The sequence below is a fragment of the Eschrichtius robustus genome, chromosome 7, assembly GCF_028021215.1.
Source record: "Eschrichtius robustus isolate mEscRob2 chromosome 7, mEscRob2.pri, whole genome shotgun sequence".
Lineage (NCBI taxonomy): Eukaryota > Metazoa > Chordata > Mammalia > Artiodactyla > Eschrichtiidae > Eschrichtius > Eschrichtius robustus.
In genome coordinates this window covers 110,191,481-110,214,680 of record NC_090830.1, presented here as the reverse complement: position 1 = coordinate 110,214,680, position 23,200 = coordinate 110,191,481, and the positions used below count along the sequence as shown (strand labels likewise).

General features: G+C 46.3%; 1 protein-coding gene across 1 annotated transcript in view; it reads right to left on the bottom strand.

Moving 5' to 3' along the window:
• Positions 1 to 4,145: 4,145 nt before the first annotated feature.
• The window catches only part of CNNM1 (cyclin and CBS domain divalent metal cation transport mediator 1), a 50,765-nt gene continuing 31,710 nt past the window's right edge, over positions 4,146 to 23,200 (bottom strand). The window contains exons 7-11 of the mRNA XM_068549006.1: positions 13,359 to 13,522; positions 6,361 to 6,544; positions 6,058 to 6,207; positions 5,266 to 5,367; positions 4,146 to 4,225 (exon numbers count right to left, since the gene is read on the bottom strand). Coding sequence (XP_068405107.1) covers positions 4,146 to 4,225; positions 5,266 to 5,367; positions 6,058 to 6,207; positions 6,361 to 6,544; positions 13,359 to 13,522 — 680 coding nt within the window. The remainder of the gene's footprint in view (positions 4,226 to 5,265; positions 5,368 to 6,057; positions 6,208 to 6,360; positions 6,545 to 13,358; positions 13,523 to 23,200) is intronic.

Sequence of the window (23,200 nt, the reverse complement as noted above, 5' to 3'; positions counted from 1 at the left end):
TTCATTACTTTCATTCTATTTTTCTTTCTGTCAGTATTTGTTCTTCCTATTTAAAGATGCTTGCCCTTCATAAGGGAAGACAAGTGAAACTGGAGTTGAATGATTCTACATTTTGTCAGTCTTCTATCATTCTTCCGAAACACAGCTTTAAAGCATGAATTCTCAACAAGGGTGATAGTACCCCTTAGAGAGGGGGCAAAAATTGGTTCATGGGGACAAAGAAAGTCTGAGATATTAAAGTGGTTTTGTAGTCCTGCAAAGCACAATCTTACTTGACAAAATCTTATTTCTGGGTATTTAATTTCTCTTGTTGGGGAGAATTTGAACTTAATTTTTGTCTTTAGGGGGATTGGTGATGAAAAACCGGTTGAAAACACTTCTTTAAGTCAAAGTATACCTACCAAAGTTCTCAAATGTTTTTAGTATTTAAAAAAGCCCCACTCAGGAGTTCCCTGGTGGTCCAGTGGTTAAGAATCCGCCTTCTAATGCAGGGGATGTGGGTTTGATCCCTGGTTGGGGAACTAAGATCCCACATGCCATGGGGCAACTAAGTCCGCCCGCCAGAACTAGAGAGAAGCCCATGTGCCACAACTAAGACCCGACTAAGCCAAAAATAAATAAATAAATAAAAGCCCCAGTCTCAATGGGAATCTGCCTTTCTTCATTCTCTTCTTACATATATTCCCAACAGCGTGTTCTTTTTCCCCACGAGTGGGGGCTCTGAACAATTCTGGGAAAAGCCAGGCTTAGTGAGTTACACAGGTTTCTTTACTGCAGGGCTTCTTGGCACCTCTCACATGCAGGCACGCTCATTTCTTTCTCGAAACCACCCTGGGAAGGAAGTTTCACAGCCTGTCCCTGTTTTACAGTCTATGAAATAGGCTGGGAACAGTTAGGTGAATTGCTCAAGTTTCCATGGCCAGGAAGTTGTGGAGCCTAGGGGTGTGAGTGCTTCCTCGCAAGCGTGGACCAGTCCTACCTCTGAGGTTCACAGTGCACACCTGCTTAGCACAAGACCTGGGACATAAAACCCTCAGCAAAATAGCTGTATCATTTATTTACTGTTAATGAACTTAACAGCCTATGGAGGCTCCTGGGAAGAATCACGGGTCGTACTGGTGCAGGTCACTTGCTAATTGTCCTGTGTGGTGGTTGGAGACTTTGGTAGTAGGTGTCAGATTCCAACCCTCTGCAAAGACCTTAAAAACCCCAACACCTGTGCCCACCGGTCTGGCTGTCCCCTCGCTCCTGCCTTGGTTTAAAACTAATCAATAAGCCCTGCCCGCACCGTCATTCCTTTTCCCAGCCTTTGGTTGGAAAGTGCTGAAATTAGGCCACTTTTGCTCCTCTCCAAAGGGCCTACAGAAGTGAGCCAGTGTGACCAGCACATTGTCTCAAGTGCTAGACTGGGTTTGGCCCCCAAGACCTTGAACTTGGAAGGCGCCCAGCCCAGTGTCTTGCATATCACGGGGCTCTGGCAAATGTCAGCCCTTCTCATTATCATCCTTGTGCTTCTTCCTTGTCCAGAAGTCACACTCTGGCTTCTCATTTGGCTTTTACTTTCCATTTCTGGCATTCATTCCTGCAACATCTTACCCATTTGATATCCCAAAGCAGAGCGCGAGGGCTTTTCTGTAACCTTACCTGCAACCTCACACCTGGTCTCAAGAGGGGTGCCTCTTTAGGCAGGTGGGCCTCAGGTAAGATAATTATATGTGTGCACCACCCACCCTGCACCTCAAATGAAACCATGTCAGAACACTGAGATGCCGGGGCAAGGGAAACAGCCACATTCCAGGAAAAGCATTTTTATTTTACTTAAAAATTATTTACAGTTTATTGAGCCTTCACAAATGCTTTATTTTAAAATCCTCTTTTTTTTTTTTTTTTTTTTTTTTTAAATCTGAAGAAAATCTTGGGTTGGGGTGGGGAATAGGGAGGGGAGTGGTGACAGGCTCCTTGGGGATTTTGCAAAGGGATGGATTAATGCAACAGCAGTGGAGTAAGGGGTAACGAAAGGAAGACTATCCAGGCAGGCCCCCTCGGGCCAGTGGCCAGGTGGGCAAGACGACTGCATGATGGCAGTCCTTGTTTGAAACTCACCGTTTACTGGTTTGGGTCGGAGCACCCAGCACCAAGGGCTGACACTTTGCCTATTTCTACGAGGCAAGAGTAGGTGTTGGGGGTGGGTGGTAGCTGTGAGTTATCTACAAGAAGTCATGCACTGCTGAGCCTCAGGCAGAGCCAGGCAAGGGGTGTGAAGTCAATAATACATTGCTGAAAAAGGCATCTCCAGCTGGAAAGTCTACTTCCACACGCTGTGCCCCTCCTGTTGGCAACACCTGCTCTGGTTTGGTGGGGCAGGGGGACCAAGTTACGTGGGCTGTAGGCTGTACAGTACCACAGGGTGTGTCAAGGGTTTCTGACGACTTCCACGTGGTTGGTGCCAGCTTTCCCTATCGATTTGATGGACACTTGAGAAGACCATTTACAACTAAAAATCTGTCTCAAACTACCAAGTATTCACTTCACTCTGCACTGCAGAAACTCAGGGCTGAAAGTTCCACTAGTTAAAATAGTGGGTTTTAACACTTTGTGGGTCTGAGACCTTTGAAAATCGTATGAAAGCTTTAGCCCTCTGGAAAACACACATAAGAACGCAAACACTAAATTTTGACAGAGTCAGGGGTTTCATAGACCCTCTGAAGTCCAACACTGGACCCCCAGGAGCAATGGACCCCAAGTTAAGGACCCCCTGAGTTAAAGGTTCCTCTGGGTATTTTCTTTTGAGATGCAAATGACCCAGAGGAATTATCAGCCTCCCCGCTCCCCATGTGATTATTGATTGAATGGGTGGGGGGAGGTGAGGGTAATGGTTTTGGAGGAAGGGAAGGGAAGCCTGAATGGTATACCCCAGAGAAAAGTTAGGGAATGGTTTGGAGATCAGCAGGTAGCACTGGATCACTGGATCCCTGATCTAGGGGTGGGATATACATCAGAAAGGGGGGCAGGTGTCCCAAAGACAACCTTCACTTACTTCCACATTTTCCCTAAGGCTGGCTCTGTGGTTCCGGATCAGAACGAGTTTATTCTTCAAGTAGGTCTGTGCAGTCATCCTGCCATCTGGTGGTGATGCTTGGAATTGCACCTGCCCCAACATCAGGTGAAAAACCAGAGATCTAAGATCAGTACGTTCTTAGAATAAAGTACACTCAGCTGACTTGCTGGAGTGGAGTAATGGGTGGGGGTGGGGGGAATGGATGAAAAAAGAAGAGTGATTCTTCAGTGTTCCAGTGTAATATACACTGAAGTTCCATGAGAGCTTGCATCCTTCTTGGCCGACCTGGGCACTCTTTGGTTTGTCATGGCTAAAAACTTTCCACATATATATATTTTTTGAACTTAAAACCTGAAGTTCCATCTCTGGCTCCCAAATGGGGTTCTCTGCTCCCTGCTCCTCCTCTTCCAGAGCATATTTATTGTTGGATTGATGAGTACTGATCAGGAGCCAAAACAGATGTGTCCCTGGGAAATACAGTGACTTGAGGTTCCATCTCACATTCTTTCCATTCCAGCTGAGACACACCTCCCAGGCTGCTGGAACCCTTATCTAACAGGAAACTGGTCACTGACAGTTTTCTGTCCTGTAACTTCACATGCCAACGTGACTGTCCCGCTGCTCTAAAGTTCTGGAGGAATTCTTGGTGCATCTCCTGAACTAATCTTCCTATCTGCTGCTCCAGCCTCCTTTGTGCCCGTCTGCCAGTGGCACCTTTTGACCTAAGCTAAGTATGAAATATGGTGCCAGGGGACACCAAAGAACAAAAAAGGGCATCAGGGATCCTCGAGTGGCACTGTCAGCCTGGGGTCATTTCTTCTCCAGTCCCAGACTGTGCTGTGGATAAGACCATTTCTAGCATGTTCCACTGAGGCACCTCCTTCCGTTATGGCTACCGCAAGGCTCTGAGTCAAACTGGAGGAACGAGGGAAAATCTGCCAAACTGACAGCTAGGGGTGAAGAGGTGGTAAGGAAAGCGGAACGCTCTGTCACCTGTGGGAGGCCTTGGGGAGAAGCAGATGATGGGAGGACGGGTTCTCCCCAAAGCTCTGGAATCTCACGCACCCAGCGAACGCTGACTGCCCTGTCATGTGATGAGAGGGGTTAAGTTGGAGTTCTCCTCAGAGGTTCTCTCTCCATCTGGTGACCTCTTCCTTTTTCGACCACCTGAAAAACACAGCTTGTAAGGATCAATCTTCAAGACTGGGAGGACACTGATACTCTCTCGGTGGTCTAAGCTTTCTTCAAAATAGAAGCAGGAATGGAGACAAAGCCCTTGATAGTTTGTCAGAAGTAACCTGCATTGTTTCCTGGTGCTGACATCAGCATATTTACATCTTGAAGGATTAGGATGCACCTTCCACCTGAGATGACATCTCCAAAAAGCCGCACACCCAGGCTAGTGCCAATGGAATGGAGATTTCCTGGAGGAGACTGAGCAAAGCCCACATAATGCCTCAGGATCACGCCTCCCCATCCCCAGCTCAAATGACTGCCAGACACCCTCTGAGAGAGGACTGGTCTCACAGACTTTGATGTCCCTGAGCCAGGGGTGGTGGGTGTAGTTGGGAGCACCCCCCCCCTCGCCCCCCAGGGACCTACATTCTCTAGATCAGAGGCAACCTCCCTTCTGCACTGGGGTACGTGGGGGTAATTATATAACTGCCCTCAAGGATGGAAGGGCACTCTGTTCCCAGCTCCATTGTTTTTAGGAAGGAGTATTTTTCACCTTGTTCTCTCTGCCATGGACTTCCTTCCATGGAGGATATTGCTTTCCTTTTTATTGAGTGTCCCAAACACCAATTCTTTCCTTAAAGGACCAGATTGTAAATATTTTAGGTTTTGCAGGCCATTTGGTCCCTGTTGCAACTACTCAACTCTGCCATTGTGGCCATCAATAACAAGGGGGTTCTATGATCCAGTAAGTCTTTATTTTTTACAGGAATGGGCAGGGGAGGGAGGTCAGGATTTGATCTGTGGCCATGGTTTGCAGACTCCTGTCCTAGACGACCACCAACTAAGTGGGACAGTTCCCCAAAGTATCAAAGGTGCAGTACTGCCTGAGCCCTATTATGGGTTTCCACAATTGTACCTCATTAGGGTTCCCAACAGGAGTCAATGGTTCCTCCTCCAGGAATAAGATCCTAACATGTTTTTTGTACTAACCAGCTGGTGGGCCGTTTTCATCTGGGTGAAGAGCTACTCACTCAAGGTTCTCAGCAACTTCTGGCCCATGGTTTCCTCAAAGCTGCTGCTGCAGCAGCTGGTCTCTGTGTCCAGGTTGATATGACAACTTTCACTATCTGATGCTGAGAGAAAGGAAAGAAGAAAGAACACAAGCCTTTCCACCTACACACCCAGCGATCCAGGTAGGGTGTTTTGGTTGATGTTCCTCAGCAAGTGAAAGTTCAAAACCAGCTTACTAGCTAGATTCTGGGGCCCAAAGGAAGGGACGAGCCTTGTCAGTAAGAGTGATGGCTGACCTCAGTTTCCTAATCTGTAAATTAGGCCTAATAATAACTATTGATACCTAACATTTAGGGAGCATGGTACCAAGTACTATGATGTGCCCTCCTGTAAACGTTATCTCATTTATGCTCAAAGCTACTTCATGAGCTAGCCACTGTGATTTATATCTACTAATATAAGGAAATATATTTATTAAGATAAGGAAACCTAGTCTTAGGTTAAAGTAACTTGCCTAAACTTGCAGAGCTCCTAAGTGGAGAAGCCAGGATCTGAATCCAGGTGGAAACCTAGCTAACAGTGTCCTACACACTGTTTTCCTAGGAGAATGGATTAAGATGGGTCTGACGCATGGTAGGTGCACAGTAAGCCTTAGTTTCCCTATCCCTGGTGGGATAAGGAGGTGGGAAGTTTTACATGGGGACAGGGGTCCCAGACTTCCCTCACATGGCTCACCCTGGGCCATCCCAGCACCTGGTGGCCTTGACACCCACCCCCACTTGTTCCTGCAGGGCCCAGTTTCCCTCCCTGACCTGCTCTCATGGGAACAGCTGCAGGAGACAGTGAGAGTTGCTGTGTGCTCTGCTCCTCGAAGTCTGTCATCTCCTCCTGGGTGAAGGCCATCTCCTCCATCCTCAGGTACATGACCTCACCGGGGCTTCTCAGCCCATCTGAACGGCTGCCTGGGGAGGACAGTGCGTGCGTCACCTCCCTGCTTTGTAGAAGACCTGGGGCCCCATGAGGACAAGATGGCAGCTCCGGGCAGGGCTGAGGAGGAAGGCAGGGCCGTCCCTACCCCACGGTAGCCCGGCCCAGCATCCTCCCAATTGACTTACACGGCAGGCTGTTCCTGTTGCTCAGGAGGGTGACGGCAGGGTCATCCTTGGGGGTCTGGGGTGTGCCCCGGGTCATGGGGGCCTTGGTGCAGTCCCCGTCAGTGAAGGCCTCCATGTCGGGGGACTGGGGTGTGCTGTCCATGTGGCAGGCGGTGAGCGCATTCTGGTACTGCTGCCGCGTGATCTGGAAGGAAGGGGCGGGAGCTCTGGAGGAGCTGGGCAGAGCCCTCCCTGGATGTAGTCTGCCTCCCTGAGCTCAGAAGCAGCCCCACTAAGGTGCTTGGGAACCGCCGGCCTTGGTGGCCCGGGATCCATGATCTGGGGGCCTTACCCAAGTTGTAGCAGCCCAGCAGTTAAGGGACAATTAGGGGACCCTTTTGCTTGTTTGCCACCGGAGTTCCCTCTGTTCATTTTTATTGGCTCTGGACTCTTGCACCTGGCGGAGCCAAGCCTTCTCCTGAGACCCAGGAGAGGATGGAGGGCATCTTCAGTTAGCAGGGTGGTTGCCCACTGAGAGGTTTAAAACACAGGCTTATACTGTTGCCAAGGACCCTCTTCCTAATGGGCAGTCAGTGGGGACTCGGCAAGAGCAAGACCCCCAGCTTGTGTCAAGGGCTGAAATAAGAAACCTCCAAATGAAGAACATAAACTCTGGCAAAACCACCGATGAAGCCAATTTATTACTATTATTTTTTTCTGATGCCTTCCATAGTCATATAGGAATCCATCTGATAAATCCTTCATGAAATTAGTGCCAGGAATAAGCTCCTTTCTCTAGATGAATTATATACTTTCTTATATTGGATGAGAACTCAAATATCCACTAGGTTTCTCCTTTTTCCTTTTATGACCAGGAAGCTCACAAATAAATTTATTTACTTGCAGTAACAAACTCATTCCTGATAGTGTTTTCATGAAATTGGTTTGCAATTTCTTTTCAATTTTTTATTTAAAACATCGTTGGGTTATTTCTTTATTTTTGGAAACCCTATATATTACTGAAAGTTCTACAAATATCCGAAAGAGATGGAACTGATGATTAGATTTTCAGACACTGGTGAAAGCTCTAGTGCTAATGTTACCCAGGAGAGCTTGCTTTTGCAGACAGATGTTGGGATATGAGGATACAGTGCATTATGGCTCACAGAGCACTTAGGAATGTGTTATCTCCTTTGGTCACATGACTGCATGGGGTAGGCATGAGAGGTCTCGTGATGCCCATTTTACAAATAAGAAAATGAGGTCCAGAAAGATGGGGGACTTGCCCAAGGTCTGACAGTTAGCAAGACTTCAGAGTCCCAGCCATGTGATGTGTGTTCTGCCTGGGAAAGTGCTATTCATTCTTTGGGGCCAGGAAGATGGAAGATGAAGTGGGAATGTGGAACTCCAAGTTCTCAGAGGGGAAACTCCAGGGTCTGATAATGGCGCCCCTTGCAATCTGGGCATTTCACTTTAAAGGGCCTTTACTCTTGCTCTCCAGGGGAAATCATCTGAGCTCAGCTCTGTACACTGCAAACACACCTGGCTGCATTAGGCTGCCTTTCACATGCCCATGGAGGCTGCCTTTCACAACACTTTAGGGGAGGTCCCCCCAAAACTGCTGTGTTTTTGGGGGGTCCATAGGCATCAGATGACTGAAGAGAAGCTGGCATATGGTCTGAGCCAAGGTTATCATCAAAACTCAATTTTCTAATGTGCCCACGGGTTTCTAAAAGTGAAGCTTTCTTTGGAGTCTTGCAGGTTCTCCTGGCTTGAACAGGAAAATTTCCTAAATGACACTTCATAAGCCCAACAAAGCACTTGATATTATTGTTTGGGTTCTTTTAACTAGTTAGTTTAGATTTGGCTTCCAGTTTAGTTAAAGAAGACCCTTCGCCTAGAAAATATGGTGTGAAACACACTGCCTATTCAAGATAAAGGCACTGCCCATTGGTTACCTGCTCTAGGCATCTCACAGCCTTGCTTTCACACTGCTTCCTCTTTTTAAGCTAAAAAAAATATCACAAATACCATGTCAATGTGTCACCTTAAAAGAAATTTGAGAAGGCACCTCTCTGGAAATGTATTCAGGGAATCTCCCCAGCTGCACTTCTAGATTCAAGCATCACTTTTTGTCAGTTCCCTCCCCTTGTTCACCTATGAAGCCTTTTCTACGTACTACAGTACTGTCCAAGAGAAAAATAATGTGAGTCACATAGGTAAATTAAAATTCTCTAGTTGTCACATTTTTAAAAGGTAAAAACAAACATGTGAAATTAATTTTAATAATACATATATTTCATTTGACCCAATGTATCCAAAATAACTTCACTTCAACATGTCACCAATATAAAATAATTAATAAGGAATCTTACATTCATCTTTGTACCAAGTCTTTGGAATTCAATATGTATTGGGTTGGCCAAAAAGTTTGTTTGGTTTTAAGTGCGACTAAAAGACACATTTTTCATTATCACGAAGAACTTTATTGAACAACGTTTTCACTAAACGAATGAACTTTTTGGCCAAACCATTATTTTACATTTTACCAAACATCAATTTGGATGAGCCACATTTCATGCGCTCAACAGTCACATGTGGCAACTGGCTACTGTATCAGTCAGTGACGGTCCAGTAGATCAACTAAACGGCTCTGCCCAGTTTTGATAATAACAGCCTTGCATGGCCATAGTGTCCCACTGCTTGCCAGTCAGAACCACTGGTCCAGCTCAGCTCCTCTTTCACATTCCTTGAATGCGCCATGTTCACTTGCCTTCCATACCCCTATTTATCAGTGTTCCCTGCTCCTCGCTCTTGGCATGGCCTTCACTCTCCTCTTATTCTTTCCTAATTCTTAAAGGTCCAGTACATTCTCCAGCCAAATTAGTGCTTAAAATAAAGTGCCATATGATTTTGTAATCAATTAGATACTACCCTGCATTGCTTACTGTCATTTGACTTACGTTTCTTCTCCCCAACTGTATTTCTTGAGTATTGGTCATGGTGCCTAGAACCAGCCTTAATGCTCAACAAATACTTACTGATTGGCATTGAGGGAATCTAACCACTGTTCAAAAGACAATATGTTCTCACTCTTTTTTCATTACTGTAGCTACAACCATTTCTTAACAATAGCTTGAGTTAAAGTTGCCTTATACTCTGGCCAGTTAAGAACTCAAGCATCCTCTAAATTACATAGGAAATGGAGACCTGTTTATCTTGAAACTAATAGGAGTTAAGGGTAGCCTTTGGGACATTTTGACTTAGCAGTCAATGTGTCCAGAAGTTAACCTTTCAGCCACTGTGATGTTTCCAATCATTTTATGATGTTCTGTTTACATTTTCAACTTTCAGGTGGTTTATTCATCCCTCAAAACACGATTCTGCAATTTAGAGATTCTGCCACCAGGTGGTGATGGGGCATCTTGGCCACGGTTACACAATTCAGTCTATATGACATCTGCCAAATATTCTTAATTTAAAAATGATACTTACAGAATACATTTTAAAAATTCATAAGGATTCTTTGGTACCTTCATAACTTATTAACTACTATTAATCATGGCTTTAATACCTTTCCCAGATACTCGCTGGATACACCTTTCTTTCTAATTTTATCTTGAACTCAAATTACTCCTGGACTTAATGAACAGTTCTAGAACTTAGTCTGTTGGACAGGAAAAGCCCTTGCAGACAGTCACAGGGGCTTTGGCCAGTGAAATCACCCCTTGAGCTTCCTCAAAAACTCTCTTCATGTTAAAAAAAGGTGGGTTTGAGGAGGTGAGTAAAAGAGCAGCCTGAACATGGCCCTAAAAGTCCATTCAGTCAGGAGGAAAAAAATCTCAGCGTCAGTTGACTGTATCATCTTATTGATAACTTACATTAAAAAACAAAAGAGAAAATCAAACCCTTGTGTTAAACAAGAGCTTGAACTCACAACGTCCCCTTCTGTAGAACAACCCATTGCAACTGAAGTTTTTAAGAGACTAGAGCCAGTTGAAAGTTGAAAGAGGTTTCTGAATTATGCTTTAACTGTTTCTGTCCTCCCCTCAACCTCTATTTTTGACATGTAGTTTTCTCAATTTCAAAATATCTAGGTAGAAAAACGGACCATGTGCTGTGATGCTCGGCTGCCCTAGTCACAGCAAGGTCCTCTGGCCTGAGAAAAAGGACGACACGTGCACCTGAGAATTGACCTCAGATTGGGAGTTCTCAACACCTCACTGGCTCATGTCAGGAAAGAGACTTGCCTTTTATGCTCCTTGCTATTTATAGAATGTTCTCTTTCCTTATGTTTTAGGGGTGGATATATGAGATCAACTGTAAGTTTTAGGAAAATCCTTACAATCTTAGTGTTAGGTATTCATCCTAACACATTCCTCTTTGAGGAGTTGCCAGATCCATCTCCTGAAAGTGCTCTCCAATCTATGCACTCCCAGAGGTGTTTCAAAAAACCCTGGGCTCATCACAGTTGCTCATTATACACCACTCCTCAAAATCTCATTCACTTTTCTCCCCAAAGCCTCATATGGATTTTCTCAACTTAAGATATAAATGGTGTTATGGACTGAATGTTTGTGTCCCCTCCAAAATTCATATGCTGAAATGCTAACCCCCAAGGTGATAGCATTAGGAGGTGGGGGTAATTAGGTCATGAGGAGGGGGAGACTTCACGAATGGGATTAGTGTCCTTATAAGAAGAGGGCCTTCTTCCTCTTTCTCTCCTCCCCGCCATATGAGGATACAAAGAGAAGACAGCCATTTTCAAACCAAGAAGTGGGCTCTCACTAGACCAGACACCACCTGGATCTGCCAGCACCTTGAACTTGGAGATCCAGCCTCCAGAACTGTGAGAAATAAATGTTTGTGTTTTAAGCCACCCAGTTGATGGTAATTGTTATAGCAGCCCAAATAGACTAAGACAAATGGAAAGACCTGAGAAACAAACTTAACAAAAATTCCCAATGCACTTAAAACAGAATCCAGACACCATACTCTGGCCTGAAGATTCCAGGCAACACTGCCGCCAGCGCTCCATTCCCAACTCACATCGGCCTCGTCTTTGCGCATAATGCGCCAGAGCAAAGATCCTCCTCGGACCACCAAGCTCTTTCCTGCCTCTGTTGTTTCTATCTTGAACATTCTCTCCACATCCCCTTCCAGGTCTCAACAAAAGAGACTTGCTCTCTCAGCCTGCTCTGATAACCATTTCTAAAGCAGCCTCCTTGCCAACTCTGCCCAATCACTGTTTATCCCATGATCCAGTTTATTTCCTTCATAGCCTTCATCACTCCCCTAAATTACCTAGGTTATTTATGTAGTTACTTGTTTATCATCTTTCTCCCCCTATGAGCATGGAAGCTCTAGAAAGGTAGGAGCTTGCCGTCTTGTTCACCATGGTATCTCGCTGATGCCTATACAGTGCCAAGCACGAGCAGGTAGTCAGTAAATATCTGTTGAACCACTGACTCATATAGCGACATTCAGTTTCTTTTCCCACAAACCATGTGCCCAGTACTACAAACCACTAAGAGTTAGTATAGCAGAATTTCTCTTCTCCCATTTTTTCCTACCTCCACTTCTGAGGAAGGTCTGCAATGAGAGGGCTTCAGGGCTGGAAGCAAGAGGGAGGAGAATCGTGGGCTGTGGTTTTCTGAGGTTCATTCTCACTGTCACGATAGACTAGTTAAGTGTCCACAGTCATACACACCGTGCGTGTTGTTGGGTTAGTGCCTAAAGCACTTCTCCCGGGCTCTGTCAGCTCCGATTTCACTAAACTCTCCCGAAAGCCCAAGGACTCGAAGGCTTGGACTCTGGAGACAGAGAGACTCAATCTGAAGTTTGGCTCTGCCACGTCCCAGCCACGTGACCTTATACTCCTCAAGCTCCCACGTCGTCTATAAAGTGGGGATGACACAGTACCTACCTGTTAAGGTGGCTGTAGGACTCAGTGGGAAATTCGTTCAAGGACTTAAAGTGCATGGCACACAGCACCCCACCAACAGTCATTGTCCCAGCCCACCCCCCAGGAGTGACCCCTCTTCTCCACGGTTACTTTTCTCAGCGCTCTTGAGTTTTAGTTCAGGGTGTTTGCAGAGTTCTGGAACATAGAAAGCCAGCCAGCACACACCACCCTCAAATAATCAGGGTCAGTGTTCTGAACGGAAGGAAAGGACGTCCTCCCATCTTTGTGATTTCCATACACCTCTCACCCGGCCTGCAACTGGGATGACTGTTACCAAGTGAGTGCGTTGGGTGTTTAGTTGGACTCGGGTAAATGGGTTCCCTTCTGATCTCAGGCCAAGTGTGTAATGGTTTGTGGAATGCTAGCAAACAAAACAAACAAAATAAAACCTATCAAAGCAAGAGAAAGGAGGGAATCTTAGAATGTTTCTGTCCACTACCAATCTCAATGAGGGGTATGAAGAAACAGCTCTCCTCCTTAATTACGAGGCGACAAGCACTGCTGCCTCTCTCTACTGCACTTGCAAAGCGGCTCTCTTCAAATAGCTCAGTGACAGCAAGGGGGTATAATAATATTTTCAACAACAAAATATTTTCAGCTAACATACAGGCTGAATTGTGTTTTAGACTTTAAATATTACGTAATATGTAAAATCTTATCCACATGTAAAATCATAGCATGGTTTCTTCTATACCCTTGGTTTATTAATCACCTGCAAATTTATCTTGAATAAACAAAATCAACCTGGTGCCAATGGCGGGGCATCCAAAGGAAACAGTTCTGCCGGCAGCTTGTCTTGGGCAAGCTAATTCCCTATCGCTTCGTGCCTCAGTTTCTCCACAATGAAAAATGGGGATCAGGAGATCTTAACGAACAATCATGGTTCAAAGAACAAAGGAACAATAACGGTGACAAATAATGAACAGAATAAAGCTAACCGAAACCAGGGCCTTTAGAAAGCCAGGGAGCAAGTGCCACGCAGCATTCTCTTGAAACAGGGGCAACAGGATGCTGCTGGCTGGGAGTGAGGGGACAGCCCTCCCTGCGGAGCTACCTTCACAAACTGCACGTCGCTGAGGATGTGGACTGAGTAGTCGGGTGTATAGAGGTTGTTGCTGCTACTGCACAGCTGGGTGTTGCTTCCCCCAAAGTCGCTGCGCTCACGGCTCGGAGACTCGGAGCGGTTCAACCCGCTGCAGCGGGAAGGGGACCGGTTTACTGCAGAGGGTGAGAGAGAGGAGAGGGAGAAAAAGGCAAGGAGGGAGGGGTGGGGAGGAAGGAGAGGGGCACAGAAAGAGGGAGAGAGAGAAAGGGGTGTCGTTTACCTAGGTCTCGCAGTACGTTCAGGTGATGGCAACACCGGGCGGCGGACCGGGCCCTCTCCCCTCCCATCAGAGCCCAGGAAAACGCCTGGCTGTTCCATTCACGAGGAGCAAATACCGAAGGCCTCACGGCTCCAGTCAGCCCAGGCTCCTCCTGCTCCCCACGGCCTACACCAGCGAGAAGCTGGGTGGGCCGCTGCCCTTCTCGGTTCTGGGGTACGTGCAGGAGATGAGGACCCTTCTGTGAGTGCGGGTTGCTACCCCAGACCATGAGACCCTCTACTGGGGTGAGTTCTTTTATATAAACTCCATTCACAAACCTTCCTTTAGAAAGGCTGAGGCCTTAGGTTTGCCCTAAAAACCGCCTGTCACAGCACAGGTAAGTGGCCCTCACCGTGGTGAGGCATTTCAGAGGGGATGACGCAGGCCCCAACACTGGCAGGGCCGGGGACAAGCGGAGGCCCATAAACCATGTGGATAGATATTTAAATCACATCAATAAACTGTTAAAATATGTTCTATCCTTGTCTTTGACAAATATAACTTCTTAAAAACCTAGCAGGCCGGATCAGGCTCCTGAAGAGTTTTGTGCTGGAAAATGGGCTGTAGGGGGAGAACCAGCTCTGCCCTAGGGCTTCCTGGCCCGGTCTCCCAGAGCTGTTTGGGTGGGGAATTCAGGATTCCCATACCTGAAACGTGGTCTAGAAGGAAGAACACAGCTCTGGGTGGTACATCCCTTTGGCTTTGTGAACTACTCACCCCACAGAGAGGCGTGGAGCTGAGGAGGGCCAAAGTGGGGCCCCCTAAAGGGTGGGTCTAGGGCAGGGCTCTTTCTAGGCTCAAAGGCCGGAGGCTGGAATAACCCTCCAGGCCTTCTGTCAAAGGCCTCTTAAATGTTAAGAGCTGGCTTCTTTTTCCATTTTCAAGAACCACTTCTTGGGAAAGTTCAATTAAGACCACATCACTTGGTTTCAAAATGGACCGTGTGAACTACCCTCCCAGGATAAACAGAAGAGAAGAGAGGTTCTTAAGGTGACCCTAGCATTATCTCCACCACAGAATAACCCTGAATGAGAGACCGCAAAGCCCCTCCCACCCCTCTGCTTCCCAGCTGACGCCACTCTTCATTTCTTCCCAAAAAAAGAGAAATGGGAGGCTGTCAGCCTCTCCTAACACAGATTTAGTTCAGGGGCTCCAATGAAGAGTCTGATTCCTCAGAGATTCTGCTCCTTGGTTCTTTCAGGGAAGAACCTTGGGAATTTAATTCTGTCTCTTAAGATAATGCTGCCATCCATCAAAATGATTAGCTTCTATTTGGAGTGACTTCTGGAGGTCTGTCAATCTGTTTAGCTGCCAGGCTGTTATTGTTGTCTGGCAAACCATGTAGCAGTGGAAAGACTAAAATGACAGTAGGTTGAATCATTTTCTTATTAGAGCCAGAATAATCACTGCCTTGATCGGATTATAGAATTAAGGGTTCCACCTCCGGTCTTCCCCTTCTCAGTAAGTGTCATTCACATACATGCTGTTACTTAAACCAGAAACCTGGGAGTCTCCCGTGACTCCTGCCAATCTGTCAGCCCCACATCAAGTCTCCACTTCCCCGACATAATAAACTCATCTGCCTCTACCTCTGTCTCCACTCAAGTCCCAGTTACCATCACCCTCGCCTGGACCACAGTCTGGTCTCCCCAGTTATAATCTCATAATCTGTTCTCACCTCAGCTGTCAAAAGCACATTTTAAAAACACAAATCAGCCTCCTGTTGAATCTCAATAAAATCCATACTCCTTGCTGTGACCTCTAAACCCCCTATGACTTGAGCCCTCCTTTCCTGTCTGATCTCGTCTTGGGGCTCCCTCTCCTCGCCTGCTTGTTCTGCTCTAGCTCACTGGCCACCTTGGGGATCCTCAACCATGTAAGCATACCCACCTCAGTAGATGCCATATCCCCTGCTCCCCTCCCCCCATTTTAGCACCATTCCCACCCCTGCTCTCACTTCTCAGTCATTAGGTCTCAGCTGAAACACTGCCTTCTCTGAAGACCTGGTCTGGCCACCCTAAGAAGATTACCCCTATTTTCCTCTATCACTGTCCCCTGTTCATCCCTTTAAAGCACTTTTCACAAGTTTTAATTAATTACATGTTTGCATTTATTCGTAATGTCTACTCAGTTCAATGATAAATTCTATGAGGGCAAAGACCTTGTCTTTTCTGGTCATTGTTGTACATCTGGTACCTAGCACAGTGCCTGGCCCAGAGTAGGCACTCAATAAAAAAGTACAGAATGAACAAATCAGCACCTAAGAATCCCTGAAGGAGTTTTTATTTAGAATCTAAATTTTGTTTTAAAAAGGTTTCAGGGCTCTCAATCACCCTGGAATCAGAAGGCTTTCCCCCTGCAACCTAAGTCATTTTAGGGAAGCTGACTTCTTGAAGTGAGGGGTGGGTAGAAGAACACTCCAGAAATGCACTGGAGCATTAAATAGTGTGCAGTGAGAATCCAAGGGCACAAAGAAGCCTCAGGCCTTGGCCCCGTAACTTGAGGAAGAGGCCGCAGGGAGCATCAAGACCTTCTGTCTGTCTGTTTAATAAGAGCATGTGAAACGGGGGGTCCTGGAGTCAGGTCTCCTACTTATCCGCTGGGTGACACCAGAATGACCAGGGACCGAGAGGGACAGTGATGGTGCCGTGGAGAACAGAGTGAAGCACCAAGGTGACTGTAAATAGCAGTAACATTGGGCAGAAAAATACCCATTTCACGTCTGGTCCTGATCCCTTGAAAACAAACCGATGAGGTCTGGCTTGCCTAGGCCCACTGTGGCTGTTCTGAGGTGGTGACTGACTAAGTAAGTCGGTGGTGTTTCCTCAGGGCTGTTTGTTGTGGAAAAGGGGGGCAGGCAGTCCTGCAGGAGTGCAGCTTCTTTGATGTGACCAGAGTCTGGAAATCACACCTTGATCCGGTGGGTTTTATCCTCAACTCAGTTTGGAACACAGAGAGTGTGAGCAGGTGTTTGTGGTTTCAGTTACCCTGAGGAATGACCATTGCTCCTTGATAATCCTCCACCTTGCCTGGTGGGTCATGTGCTTCACATACCCCACATCTGCTGTTCTACATCCTCATCCCTATGTCATAATTCAAGATAGGGTCAGGGAGGCTGATAGGGAACCACAACCCTATTGTATCTACTAAACAACTTCTGCCTGAATCACCTCTACTCCCTGTTGGAAACAGAGGAAACAGCTTCATCACTGATCTCCCCAAAGCGCTCATCTTCACTGGCACCCAGCACAAGCGTGTCACCCTGCTGTCACTCACAAGGACCCACATGTCAAACACAAACGACATCACTGTTGTGCTGGGAGGAAAAACATGTCTTTTTTTTTTTTTTTTTTTTTTAAAGTAAAAACAATGCTATTGAAGCTTTATTCAAAAAATCCCAAAGGATTCCCAACACCAGAAGATACAACTGTCTTACAAAGGTCGGGTATATAAAAGCAATTTTTAAATGAGAAAGGAATCCTCATTTCATGACAAAGAAAGTCCCAGCTCATCTGAGTGTTGTGCAAGATCAATGTTTTTGTGTCCCAGAGCCTTGCATTCCTCAACAGGTAGGATGCTGATGACTCGGCATTTTGGTAATTGTGCACATACACTCAGAGGTTCCTGAGCAAGGGAAGTGGAAATGCTCTTCATAAAAAAAAGAGAAGAAATCAGTAACAGACGAGTGTCCCAGCAGCATGGCAAACTAGTTCAAGTTGTATAATTCTCCCTGGCATTTCCTAAGAGCACAGAGGCACAGCTTGGGGGAGTGAAGAGAGAAGGAGAATCCCAAGCACAGTGCAAAGAGGTCTAAGAGGCGACAGATCAGCGTGAAACTGACCACAGGACCCCTCAACAGGGCCCAGGCCAAGCTTCCGACATATTCCTTGCCCACTCTTGCTCTTACATCATACCCTCAAGCTGGCCCTGGAGAGACTGGCAGGAGGGCAACCCTGGGGGAGGGCAGGGTTTCCTGCTGTAGACCCCCAAGTGCTGTGGAGAAGTGTGGCAGACCTCATTCCTGCAGACTTCACATGGTCAGTCTGCAAGAGATATCTGTCCTGGATGGCAAGTTGGAGTTACTGAGGTTGGGTGGAGAAGACACTGGGGTAAAATTGGGTCGGGGTGGGAGAAGGGGAGGAAGAGGATTTTACAACGCAATTAGGACTGGATGGAATCTCCCCTCATTGTGTACTGATAGGCAGGGGCCCTGAAAACCTATGCACAGCTCCGCTTTACTCATGACACCTGTGTCTGGAGAGCGTTCGCAACTCTATCACAGGAGCAGGACCCATGATACAGAAGAACATCGCACTCCGCTTTTCAGTCTGGGGATTTGAGAGGAGGTAGGGCTCAGCAGCTGCTCGCTTACATCTTTCAAAGCATCAGTGAGGGATGGGGAGGAACAGCTCACTTCGGTCATTGTCACTGTGCCACGGGGCATCTGTGTTCTCTAAACTCGATGGGGGAATTTAATTACATAGGCTTATAGGATTACAAACTAGGATTATTAAAATTCATCGTTCTGGGGTAATATTCAACATCAGACAACCAAATGCCAAAAGCTCTCTGTCAAAGCTACAATGTGAACTCTGCAAATCAGCCCAAGTTAGGAGTCCAGATGAACTCACTCACGTTACATGGAGCTTTAATGGTTCCCAAATGTTTACTATGCAAGAGCCGACCCAAAGGAATATTTCCACTTACCACATTTCACAAAGTAAAAAGATTATTTTTAGGTACTCCCTTTATGTTCTGGGAAAAAACTAACCTCACTGATCTCAAAGTACATTACAGATGGACAACCAGGCATTGAAAAAGGACCCTTGCCTGCAACCTCTCTCCTGCCTTTGTGCTTTTGTGGAAGGACTGTCATGGGGAACTTGGAATCATCTCCACCATTGGGAGAAGAAAAAAGGGATGAATCTGGGGAGATCTGCAGTGGGGCCGTGTACTCTCAGCAGTTTCGTTTTTAAATGAAAGCACCTGCAAATCCGGCTAATTACTCCACACTCTGGAGGTAATCCACACACCACTCTGCTCTCCTTATTTCAAATAAGGCTCAAATAGAAGGAAACTGCCTATGGGTAATGGTGGCGATATTTGGTGTAGGGACCAGCGGCCTCAACCCAGAGGGAGCACCTTAGTTCATTAGCACAGCTGTTTTCAAAATGCAAACAAGTCACAGCCCTCTAGAGGGCACAACACGCCCACGTTCAGAAGCGCAGCAAGGTCCCGGCCTAGAACAGGACCTAAGAGACTTGGAAGCCAGTCCTCATCCCTCTACCTTCTTACTACACCTTTGACAGTGACCCAACGGCTTAATTTCTCAGAGCTGTTTCCTTACCTATTGTTGCCCAGCAATAATTCCTAACTTCCAGGGTTTATCTAAGATGGGGGTAAGACATAATATACGCAAATTAATGTATCTGGATCATAAATCAAGTATGGGACCAGAGTGTGCCCAGAACTGCTTTCCATAAAAATCCAATGACGGAGGCTTCTTCTGCTGATACGGAACAGAAGCAAGAGCGACTCGGAAATACCAAATTATAGGTCCTGGGGATGTCACCCGGTCGCTAGGAAAGCTTGGCAGTTGGCTACAGAAAGAGATGAGACAGAGGTGGGAAGAAAAGAGCCGAAGGAGAAGCAGAACGTTCCCAACTCTCATTTTCTCCTGCTGTGCCCATCACTGCTCCACTCTGCAGAGTTAAACCAAGGGTGGGAATAAGCTGGCCTTGCTCTCCCCTGCCTCCTATTGGGATGAACACACACAGTCATGGAAAAGGGGGGGAAGGTTAAAAGAGCTCTCAGGAGCACATGGCACCAGCCAGAGTTGGATTGGAAGACTCAATACCTCCTGGGGGACTGCACAGCAGAAATGAGTCACCTTCATTTTCATAATAAATAGTGATGAACTAGAACTAACCTTCTTCTAAGTAGGAAGTTATAATTAACTAGGTTGTCTGGTTAACTGAGGGTTAATTAAAAAAAAATATACTCCTGCTCTCATGCTTTCATTCTTTTTTTTTTTAATGCTTTGATCCTTTTCGTTGAAAGTCTTTTAAAAATGTACATCTTTCCTTTCTGCTGAAACTTCATAGCACATTCTTCATTCACTAAGATTCCTCACATGGTAAGGATCTTGAAGGTCCATGATGTGGTCATTTCTAATTTTACGGGCATGTGGGGGTGACCACTTAGCTGGGGAGGGTACCAGACTGGCATCTCCCATTGACACTACTCCTGTAGTCATCATGAAGGCATGAGCTCTCACAAAGCAAGAAAAAAATTTATTTCTTGGTGGAAAATCTCCACTAAGTAAGAGAGAAAACTTTGGTGGAATTTGAGAAGGTGATTAAGTCGTCTCGTACAGATAAACATGGGAACCAGATGGTTTTTGATGGAAAAATGTGATTTGTGAGAAAGTAGAAATCAACATAAGTAGTTCTGAAGTTGCAGATTTGGGGGTTTGAGGTCTCAGAACAGACCCTTTTGAATGTTGAGGGTCTACTATACAGACAGTGAAACATAATTGGATTCTTGATGCCTGAGGCTATGGTGGGGCCTCAGAATCATCGCCAAAGCATTGGGATAAGGGAGACAGATGTAGAGGGTATGGGAAATTGGGCTGTGCTTTAACTTCAAGGTAACTTAACAAACAAATTCTTAGTTTGGTCATTACTTGCTCCATGACCCTAAGAGATCAACGTCTAGGGATGAAAACAATATAAACACTTAACTGATTGTTCAGATTTATTACATTCTACTCAATCCTTGAGTTACTGTGTGGCTCTGTGAGGAGCTACTTTACCTGATTAAAAAAAAATCCAGTAACTTTAATTAACAAGAGAGGTTAAGCCTGATGAAAAGTTGTTTTGAAATTTTTACATATAGCATCCTTTGTATGAGCAGAGCTAGAGAGAATATGGTCACTACATGGTAATATTACTAGAAAGATGAGGGGTTAGTGGGTTAGCTAAAGGCAGAGACCACATAGAAGAAAAGATGGAGGAAAAATAGGAATAAAGCATAGTCTTTCATTGTTTCTTCCTATTTTTCTTCTGCTGCACCCCTTATCCCTCCATTCTGCAGTCAGACAAATGATAAGGAAAAATTCACACCATCCCTCACCCCACCATTTCTCCATCTACGTACACAGATGTATCCTTCGGGGCCAAGTTCACAAGTGACACCATTGAACCAGCAATGCCTGGTCAGTGAGTACAAGTGAGTGTTAGCCGTGCAACGTGCTATGCCTTAGCCTGGGAGAGACTAGTTTTCATGTGGGACAGTGACAGAGACCAAAGGCCTCTTGCAAACCCCATGGATCTATGGAGACCGAGACCCCATGCATGTTTACCTGGGGAGCCTGCCAGAGAGTCCCCTCTGCTGAAGGCGAAGGTACGAGACACAGAGACGGGCACTAAAGAGTCAAGGATTTGTGAGTTGCGTAAGGGAAGATAAACATAAAAGGAGAGAGACAAAGAGCAAAGCGTGTGAGACAGTCTGTTCCCGGATCTTCACAACATCACATTTCTCTGCCAAAGTGAATCTTGCCTCTGGAAACATGGAAATTGCATCTTCTCACAAAGTCACTCTCCAGAAAGAAGAAAATAAAATAGACTTTGCTGAAGGTCTTCCAAAAAGATGCACAATAATTTCTGAGGGGATCAGACCCGCCAATGACAAGAACAGGCAGTGCCCCAGCAGGGAGTGTGTGTGGGCAGTGTTCTGTCTGAGGCGCCTTTTGGAGCCAGCAAATGTGCTGGGAGCTCAGCACTGCATTCCTGCCGGGCTCTCCCAGCTGCCTCAGGTCTCCAGCTCACCTGTGGGAGGGCTGAAAGCAAGCGCCTGCTCCTGCTAGGGGCATCCTCGAGGAAGCTGTCTCCTGCCTCGGACTCCTAGGAGCTCCCTCTGTGGTCATAGTGCTGGGGAGGAACTGTGCGTGGCTAGAGCCTTGGGACACAGGAAGGGCAGCATTTCTAGCAATCTTAATGTAAATCAACTTGATACACTAAATCAGTCATTTCTTTGCAAGTACAAGTGCTCCAAAGAACCTCTCTTCCTATCCCCTGTTCCTTCTCTCTCTTTCCCCACAGAGTCTGAAATGGTGCTGGCTATCACTGGGGCCTGGGTGGGGTGGAGTGTGTAGCAATACTCCAGTCCTTTCCCGATCCTGACCCTGATCAAGGAGTGTCTCTGCATGGGAATCTGTTTTCATCTCTCTTATCTGGTCATTCCCAGAGTCCCTTCCAAGGAGCTAAATGAAGTCAGAGTGCAGGTGACAGCACACTGAAATAGGTGGCTTCCATAGTCTTAGCTGCTGAGCCCGAGGACTTGCCTGAAATTATCCAATAGTACAAAGGAGTGGGGAGGGGAAAGCCTTATACCTACCTGATAATCATTTGCTTTGTCAAATCATCATATTCTTTGTCAAAGAATATTTTAACAGGCCCCTAGTGTCACAAGACACACTGGAATAAGAAACCCCATTGTCTCAAGAAGAATCCTAGCACTTCTGGGCCACAAATTAAATGTATACCCAGCCAAGCAGATAGGAGACTTGTTCTCTCTCCAATTGCACACCCCTGTGGGCATCTGTTCTGGTCACGCTGAGCTCAGGCCCCGTTCCTCCAGAGTGCCAGGCTCACCACAGTCCTCCTGGGTTCCCTGGCAATCAGAACCAAGACAAAGGAGACAGTGCTGAGTGTGTTCCCTTTGCCCTGCACAGGAAAACCAGAGGGACTTACTTGTAACCTCGAGTTCAACTTTGAGGCATTGGTCACAGGGCTAGTGTTCTGGCAAACTCATTGTCTCCTTTATTACCCTCAAGGCTGACAAAGCTCTAGGCTGGCATCAAGGACAGGGGTAGTTTGGTAGACTGAGACCCTACAAGAGTTTACTGCCTTGTGTCTCAGCTTAAGCTCTTCCTCAACCTACAGGTGAGGTCCTTGGCCAGTGAAAGATGCTGGGTGGCTGGACCTGGGCTGAGAGTGGACCTGGAACAAGGGGGGGCAGGGGGTGGTGGTGGTGGTCTTTGGAGTTCTTCACACTTCGCTGTATTAGGTAAGGAGGGCTTGGGGGGGAGGATGGAAAATGTCTCCATACCCCTACAGGCTAATTTAATTTCTTTTTCCTCCTGAAGATTGATAAAGATGCTCAGAAATGTGGGGAGGGAAAGAGAGGTTAATATTTCTTTTTAGTTAACCAGTTTTGAAGGAGAGATTAGTGTTGCAAGTTTACTGTGTCTCACGTATAAAATGGAAGGATTTTGATAGAAAGAACTAGAGGCAGGAAGGAAGGAAAGGAGGAAACCAGATAACATCTTCCTACTACTTAAAATACTTTTTTTAAAAGAAAGAAAGTCATCTAAATCAGATGGGCTTGGGAGCTTTAGGTAGCTCTTTTCCCCTAGAGTTCCCACCTCTTTTGGTCTTGTGGAAGAGCCAGAATAGGGCCAACATGTCTAGGTAACATTTCATATCCCAGGAGTTACTCTACCATGAGCAATCCCCAATGGGATGGATGG